The 8,271-nt window shown below is 55.7% G+C and overlaps 1 protein-coding gene across 1 annotated transcript in view; it reads left to right on the top strand.

The window, feature by feature from the left end:
• The first annotated feature begins 486 nt into the window (after positions 1 to 486).
• IGF2R (insulin like growth factor 2 receptor) overlaps positions 487 to 8,271 on the top strand; it is a 107,465-nt gene continuing 99,680 nt past the window's right edge. The window contains exon 1 of the mRNA XM_051854188.3: positions 487 to 860. Within this exon, the coding sequence (XP_051710148.2) occupies positions 490 to 860 (371 nt within the window). The 5' untranslated portion in view covers positions 487 to 489. The remainder of the gene's footprint in view (positions 861 to 8,271) is intronic.

Raw genomic sequence — 8,271 nt, 5'->3', positions numbered from 1 at the left:
TCGCGGCTTCGCTCGGTTTCCGGGGCGGAAGCCCCGCTGCAAACAGGCGGGCGGCCGTGCCCAGCCCGAAGGAACCGTCTGCTCAGATTCGCCCACCTCGGCGCCTCCCGGGCCGCCGCGGGGCCCAGGGGCTCTCCCGGGCGCAGGCCCCTTCGGCGGCCGGTCCGCGGCGCCGGCTTCCTTTGCCCGAGACCCCTCGCCCTTTGCCGGCCGGGCGCTCGAGGCCGGAGACCTTGCAGCAGGCTGGGAAGGGCCAAGGCCACGGCGCAGCCCGGTCCCGCGCCCCCGCGCCGCGCGCAGCCGCCGGGGGGCGCCGCCCGACGCCGCACCTGGCCCGGCCGCCCCACCCGGCGGCGCCGCTTCCCGTCCGGCGCGGGCGGCGCTCACGTGACCGGGCCTGGGCGGAGCCTGGGCGGGCCCGGATCACCTGAACAAGGGTGTCACGTGAGCTGGGGGCGGAGAGGGGGCGGTGCCGACGGCGGTCACGTGATGCGGTTCCGGGCCGCCGCCGCTTGCCGAGCTCAACCGAGCCGCACTCCCCTCAGGCTCCGGCTCTCATTCCTGCCCCGGCTCCGCTCCGGCCGCACCTCCGCTTCCACCGCCACCTCCGCCCTGGCGGCGCGACCCCGTCCCACGCGTGGCCCCGGGCAGCCGCTCGCCGCCCGCCCCGCGCCCTTCGCGCCGCCCGGGCCCGGTGCGATGAGGGCCGCCGCGGGCAGGAGCGCCCACCTGGGGCCCGTGCCCGCCGCCCGCCCGCTGCGCTCCCTGCTCAGGTCGCGGGAGCTGCTGCTGCTGCTGCTGCTGGTCGCGGCGCCGCCGGCCGCGCGGGCCCAGGCCGCGGAGTTCCCTGAGCTGTGCAGGTGGGTGGCCCGCGGGGCGCCGGCTGCACTCGCTGTGCCCGGGGCGCGCGGCCGCGGTGGGGGGGCAGGGTCCCCGGGGCGCCGCTCGTGCCCCGTGGGGGTGCGCCCCGCGCCGGCCCTGAGGGAAAGTTGCGCGCGCGGGCGCGCGGGCGGGGGTCGCGGCGCCGGCGCCCGGCCACTTGTGGCTGTCACCTCGCCGGCGGCTTTGTGCGACTCCGGGCCCCCGCCGCGAGTTGCGGGGGGCTGGCGCGGCGGCCGTGCTTTGTTCCCCTGCGGGGCGCCGGCGGGACCCTCGGGCTGGGGGACACCCGGCCGCGGGCGCAGCCCACGCCTTGGTTTCCTGTGCTGAGTGGGAGTCTCCCTGCGGGTCTCCATTTTCTCCGCGAGGGCGCGATGCCACAGTCGGGGTCCTTTCCCCTTGGGGTCCCGGGGGGCTCCCGAGGCGACTGCTCGCCTCTCGCAGCCTGACTTCCTGTCTCGATGCCCCGATGATGTCATTGTCTGCGGGTGGGCGCTTCCAGCGGAGTCTCCGCGCCCGGGGGTCCGTGGCACCGCTGGTCCCCTCGACGGCCGTTGCCCCGGGGACTTGTTGGCGCTGCGAGGGCAATGGGCAGCCCGGCTTTGTTCACCGTGCACACTTTGGGGAGAAGGAAGCGCAGTGGAAAGTTCTGGGCAGCCGACACGCCTTCTCCCCCAGCGCGGGCAGGGCACTCCGAGGACCGGGCGCAGCGCAGCGCACTTTCGGGCCGAACGTGGAGTTTGTGGGCTCTCACTCGCCCCTCCGAGGCGGGTCGGCTGGCTCCCCGGGGGTCGTGTTTCCCGGGAGAGGGAGGGCGGCCCCGCTCAGGGCGGGAGGGCACCGGGGGGAGTTTGCAGCAGGCGGGTTTGCCGTGCGGTGCGCCCCGCTCGAGCTGCCGCGGTGACTTCGTGGTGTCGGCGAGCGCTGCCATTGAAACTGAATGTCAGGGCTGCTGCGACCCGACGCGTCCATTAGGAATTAACTCGGCGAGGCTCGCGGGGGCGACACGCTGCGGATCGTGAATGAGCCGGAACTCACTGCTTGATGGTTGCGGTTAAAGTTGGCCTGGGGGTAGACTGGTCTTGCGGGGCTCATTCGGGGGCCCCCACTTTTGGTTACAGTTTAGTGACCCTGGAGTCTTCGCTCCGTGTTCGCCCCCCCCCCCAACGCCACGTGGAGCAGGGCCTCGTGGTCGTGGTCCAGCAGGAGTGGACTTTGGATCTTTCCATACTGTGGCCCCTGTCACATGTGGGCATGGCTCGGGGACTGTGGAGAGGGGCTGCGCTCGCCCGGCGTTGTTAGGGTGGCAGAGCGAGCCGGCCGAGGTCCCAGGACGCCCCCGGGTCGGGGGTGCCCTGATGCCCCTGGGACTTCTCAGGGCGGGAAAGCCCTGGTGCACTCCGGCTGCTTTCCCTCCAAGTTCTGTCCGTTACACGAAGTTTCTGCAAAGTGAAGTTCTTCCCTCTGTCCTGTCTCAAGTCCCTACCTCTGAATTTTTTTTTTTTCTCTTGGGATGATCAGGTATCTGCGTACCTTTGATGACGCTGGCTAAACGTTCTTAGCTAAAGCGCGTTTCTGAGTTATGGGAATGCGTGTTGACTTCTCTCTTTTTTCCCTCCTTTAAGCCAATCTGAGAAGTTATACGGAGCATCCCCAGAGCATGATGTGTTTAGCTATCTCTTAAATCATTTTAAAAATATATTTCTTTAGCTTATTTGAAGGGCAGAGTGATAGAGAGGGGGAGACAAAGAGAACGCTCTTGCATCTTCTGGTTCACTTCCCCAGCCGATGTAACGGCCAGGGCTGGGCCCAGGCAGACGCCAGAGCCTGGGACTCGCCTGGTCTCCTGCTTATGTGGCAGGGCCCCACGTACCCGGGCCACCCTTCACTGCTTCCCCAGGGGCCTCAGCAGAGACCTGGATTGGAAGCAGAGCAGCCTGGACTGGAACCAGCACGGCCCGGCGGGGCAGGCGGTGGTTAGCGCTCTGTGCCCTCTGTGCCGAAGCACGCCGCCCCGGGCTGCCTGTTCCTTCTGCCCCTGGGCGTTCCTTTACTGAAATGTAAATAGCTCCTCAGGTCTGCCTCGGCGAGGATGTAAAATGAGCCCTGCAAGAATTACTCTTTGTTTTTGCACCTTGGTCTTGGGCAGGCAGCCCCCTATGTAAAGAAGCATCATGTTTCAGTCATTTGCAAAACACGCTTTGCCCCCAGACGCGGCGGTCGCTCGCAGGGCGGCCGCCACGCAGGTTTAACGCCCGTGCTGTGCGTGCTGGGGCCGCAGCTCTCTACCCAACCCAGCGCCTTAGAACCTGGAGGGAGCATTTTCCCGCTTGTGACCCCAGGACCACATCTGGGAAGCTCAGGCCTGCCTCTGGGTGCCTGCTGGACACCAGAAGCTGGGGCCGGGGCGGAGCTCCTGGTGCCGACGGCTGGTGGGAGAGGTGACAGCAGCGGGCGAACTCTTCAGCCCCCGCCCCCGCCCCCACCCCAGCCCCCGCCCCAGCTCTGAGCGTCTCCGTGAGCGCGGCGGGAGCAAGTTCCCCGGAGTGTAGCCGGCTTGAAGCAGCACTTGAGTAAGCGCTGGTTCCCTCAGAGCCTCAGCGGTCAGTTCTGAGTGTCAGGGGCAGGGCTGCCGGGCCAGGTGAGCCCTGCGTGGAGGAGGTGATGGAACAAGGACAGGCGCCTCGGCGGCCGTCTGAGCTCCCGCGCCCTCTTTCCTTACTGGAGGCAGCGAGGAACTTTTGCTCCAGTGTACCTGGGGCCAGCATGGCAGGCTGTGAGACTGGCTCCTGCAGAGGTCCTGGGGCAGCCCAGTGAGAGCCAGAGGAGAGCGAGCCAGGAAGAGAGGGGCAGAGGCCAGCCAGGCCGAGCAGCACTCCAGAGCTGACCAACGTGCGCTCAGAGAGCCAGTAGCTTGCCTCTTTACTCCGCTTTAAACTCCCTGAAACGCTGTGTTACATATGTAACATGCAAGCTTCCATCCATTATTTTGGTGTTAACAACATCCTTAATGGGTGAAGTCTTAACAGTTTGTAGTAATTATAAAATAATACGTTGGTCTGGCTTGATTTAGGCAGTTACGTGCTTTAAAATTCGTGCAAACAAGCTTTCTCCAGCTTGGGTGGGTGTCCATGCTGAAAAGTTTTATTGTGTTGGACAAGAGCATCGTGGAGCCAGCTGGGATTTGAAGATACTTCAGTTTCTCTCTCAGAGGAGACTTTTTTTTCCCTCTGTATTTTTTCTAAAGGAACAGTGCTTATATGTCTAATTTGGGTCATATGTTCAACCTGGATCGTATCCCTTTGTGTGTGTGCGTGCATTTCTTTTTTTTTTAATTTATTTTTTATTTATTTATAAGAGGGTGGGGAGAGGTCTTTATCTGCTGGTTCACTCCCTAAATGGCTGCAAAGACCAGAGCTAGGCCCGGCCCAAGCTAGGAGCCTGGAGCTTCTTCTGGGTCTCCCACATGGGTGCAAGGACCCAAGGGCTTGGGCCATCTTCTGCTGCTTTCCCAGGCACATTAGCAGGGAGCTGGATCAGAAGTGGAGCAGCCGGGACTTGAACCGGTGCTCCTGGGATGCTGGCGTCGTAGGTGGTGGTTTAATCTGCTGTATCACAGTGCCAGTCCTTGGCTTCATGTTTTTTGCCAACATTTCATGGAGGGATTATTAGTAAAGGGTGTGTACTGGGCAGGCAGAATTCAGCAAGTTCTAGAGCCAGGTCTCCTGGCAAGGCGTGGCTCTTCCTCCTCTTCTGAGTGTGTCCCAGCTGTGGGTGGGCATCTTGGTAATGGCCCAGCTGCCATTTTTATGGGTTCATGGGAACCACAGAAGGGGTTGTGCCGTGCTCATGCTGTATTCCCAGCAGCAGTGCGTGAGAGCCCCAGGTGTTCCCTAGCCTTGTCAACACTTGATCTTGCCACTTGTAACACTAAATCCCCCACCAGCCCTCCCACCCCACTGCCGCCCCAGCTGGCACTGCAGTCAAGCCTGTGCCTATGATGACAGCATCCATTTGGATGCCCGTTTGGGTCCTGGCTGCTCCACTTCCGATCCAGCTCCTTTGCCAGTGCACCTGGGAAAGTAGTGGAGGAGGGCCCAAGGGTTTGGCCTCCTGCACCCACATGGAGACCCAGAAGAAGCTCCTGGCTCCTGGCTTTGGTCTGGCCTAGCCCTGGCCACAGCAGCCATTTGGGGAGTGAACCAGCAGACGGACACACTCTCTCTGTAACTTTGCCTTTCAAATAAAAACTAAACAAAAAAGAGTAATTGCCTCATTCTTTAAAACTTATCTTGGATGTTTTCTCTTGAGGTTTAAGAGTTTCTTATATATTCTGGGTTCAGGTTGTTTCTTAGATTAATGTGTATTGTTCAGTCTTTGCCTTACCGTTTCCTTTCCTGAGTTTGAAGAACAGATATTTTATAAAATGTGATGGACTCCAACTTATCAAATTGCTTTAAAATTTTTAATTTCTTTTCATTTTGTTTGAAAGACACACAGGCATATGTGTGTGTGTGTGTGTGTGTGTGTGTGTGTGTGTGTGTGGAGAGAGAGAGAGAGAAAATCTCCAGTCCTCTGGTTTACTCTCCAGATGCCCACAGCAGTCAGGACTGGGCCAGACCAAAGCCAGGAGCCTGGAACTCAATCCAGGTCTCCCATGTGGGTGGCAGGGACCCAGGCAGTGGGGCCTCCCAGGTGTGCATCCGCGGGGAGCAGGGTCAGAGGTGATTTGAACCAGGATTCAGGCATCTCAAGAGGCGACTGAATTGCTGCGCTGAATGCCCACTCCTCCATTTTTTTCCCTAATGTTCTGTGCTTTTTGGTAGTCTAAGATTTTTGGCTACCCCGGAATTTGTGGGCTCAGCACTGTGGATGTTTGGGCTGGGACATTAGATGCTAAGAGTTCTCTCCACTGCCTGCCTCTCACCCTGGCCCCCCAGGGTGCCCCATGGAGAAGCACTGGTGTACTCCAAGGTCACAGGGATCTTCTCCTGTGTTTGCTTCTAGAAGTTCTATAGCTTCAACTTTCATGTTTAGCTCCATGATCTACTTTTTAATTTAATTTTTACATAGGCTATGAGGAAAGGGTGAACGTTTATTTATTTTAACTAGATTTAAAAGATTTTAAAAAGATTTTTATTTAATTGGGAGGTAGAGTTACATACAGACAGTGAGAGGGAGAGACTGCTGGTTCACGTCTTAGATGGTTGCAGTGGCTGGAGTTGGGCTGATCCGGAGCCGGGAGCTTCTTCTGGGTCTCCCACATGGGTGCAGGGGCACATTTTTTTTCCATGAACATACAACCAAGGTGTTTTATTTATTTATTTTTTAAAGATTTACTTATTTGTTTGAAAGACAGAGAGAGAGAGAGCGAGCTTTCACCTGCTGGTTCACTCCCCAAATGGCTGCAATGGCTGGAGCTGAGCTGATCCAAAGCCAGGACCCCAGAGCTTCTTCCAGGTTTCCCACATGGGTGCAGGGGCCCATACCATATGGGATGCCAGCGCTGCAGGCCAGGGCATTAAGCCCACTATGTCACGCCACAGCGCTGGCCCCTGGGGACGGAGTTTTTAGGTGAGATTTGGCTGGGCTTGACTGATTCTGTTCTCAGGAATATGTTTGCTTTGTAGAAAGGGCTAGCTTGCCTTCCGTGTGTGTTTGCAGTAGAACTGGTTTTGTATAAGATGAGTATTTTCTGTTCCTTTAGTCTTGGTACAGCTCACCAGAACTGTCTAGTCTGGGTGCCTTGGAGTGTGGTGGGGAAGAGTTTTGGTTATGGTCTCAGTTTTAGGTCCTTTATTTGCTAGTCAGATTTCCTAATTTTTATTGAGCCAATTTGGGTATTCTCTCTTTTTCCTAGAAAATTGTCATTTTAATCACATATTTGTATGGAACTAGGTAGCATGCTATACACTTTTTATTCTCAAAAATGTTCTTTGTAGGTAAGTTTTAAAAAATTCCTGTCTTTGCACCTCTTTTTTTAAAATTTTATTTAGCAAATATAAATTTCCAAAGTACAGCTTATGGATTACAATGGCTTTTTCCCCCCATAACTTCCCTCCCATCCGCAACCCTCCCAACTCCTGCTTCCTCTCCCATTCCATTCACATCAAGATTCATTTTCAATTATCTTTATATACAGAAGATCAATTTAGTATATATTAAGTAAAGATTGCAACAGTTTGCACCTTTTTTCCTTAATTATATTAACTGCAGGTTTGATTACCTTTTTAAGTTTTTTCAAAAGAATGAGCATTTTATTCACCACCCCGTCACCATTAATTTTTGATTTCATTAATTTCTCCTGTTAATTTCATTAATTTCTTCTGTTCCTACATTTTCTTGTTTCCAGTTTGAATTGAAATCTTGGAGATTTCACTTTAAATCATGTCATATATGTAAGAAATGAATTTAAATCACATTGTGTATGAACAGCGTGAATTTAAGACACATCCTGTATGTTGAGAAAATTTAAATCACGTCCTGTCATGTAAGAAATGAGTTTAAAATGTTTCTCCCTAAGCCCGTAGCTTTCTTATGGGTTCTGACGTGTGGTTTTTTCAATAGCTCAATTCTATATGTTTCCTTTTTGGACGCACAAGTTCTCTCGCAACTTTCTGGGCCCTCTAACGTTGTACACCCTTCTTTTCCAGGTAAGTGGGTTTTGGGGTTGTTTATTGACTTTATTTTTGCATTGTGGGGAGTGGGTGTGGTGGAATTTACCGAGATTTCTCCCCGGCCCAGCACCGACTCCAGGTGGGAGTGTTTGATGAGTCTGAGGGGGACGTGTTCTGGGTCGGAGTTACGGACTGTGCTGTTTGGCTTTTCTTTGTCCCGATTTCTTTCTCCTGCTCCGTTTGTCTGTTGCTCTTCTGCGTTCACCCGGCTCCCACGGCGTCGGGCAGGGTGTGGGAGGTGGCCCTCTGCCCTTGCCTCCCGCTGTGTGGCCCCGGTGTGGCCGCGGTCTTCAGGTCTTCAGGTCTTCCGCAGTCACAGCCGCCGGCTCCTGCTGCTTGGCTGCCAGGGCAGGCAGTCGCAGCCCTCCCGAGGTGCGGGGGCACTTACACAGTCCTGGAAAAGTGGAGGTAGCAAAAAAGAATGTGTAGATGCTATCTAAATCATGAACAGGGTATGCAACTAACAAGAAAAAATGGAGGTAACAGATAAGTTCATTTGGTGTAAAATTTTTTTAAAGTTCATGCATGGATTTTCTAGTCCGAGTTAATCTGTGCAGTTCAGTTTTTGAAGTCTATGCATGGATTTTCTGCACCCGCCATTTCCATGGACTGTCTGAAAACCTTTTGTATGCATGGATTGCAAAATCTCTCTCTCTCTCTCTCTCTTTTTTTTTGGCGCCAACACAAGCTCATGCTTTAATTCTGGTTCCCATGA

The sequence above is a fragment of the Oryctolagus cuniculus genome, chromosome 5 (genome assembly GCF_051225735.1).
Source record: "Oryctolagus cuniculus isolate XC-2025 breed Fujian yellow rabbit chromosome 5, ASM5122573v1, whole genome shotgun sequence".
NCBI classification, from domain to species: Eukaryota; Metazoa; Chordata; class Mammalia; order Lagomorpha; family Leporidae; genus Oryctolagus; species Oryctolagus cuniculus.
This window is presented reverse-complemented; position numbering and strand designations above follow the sequence as displayed.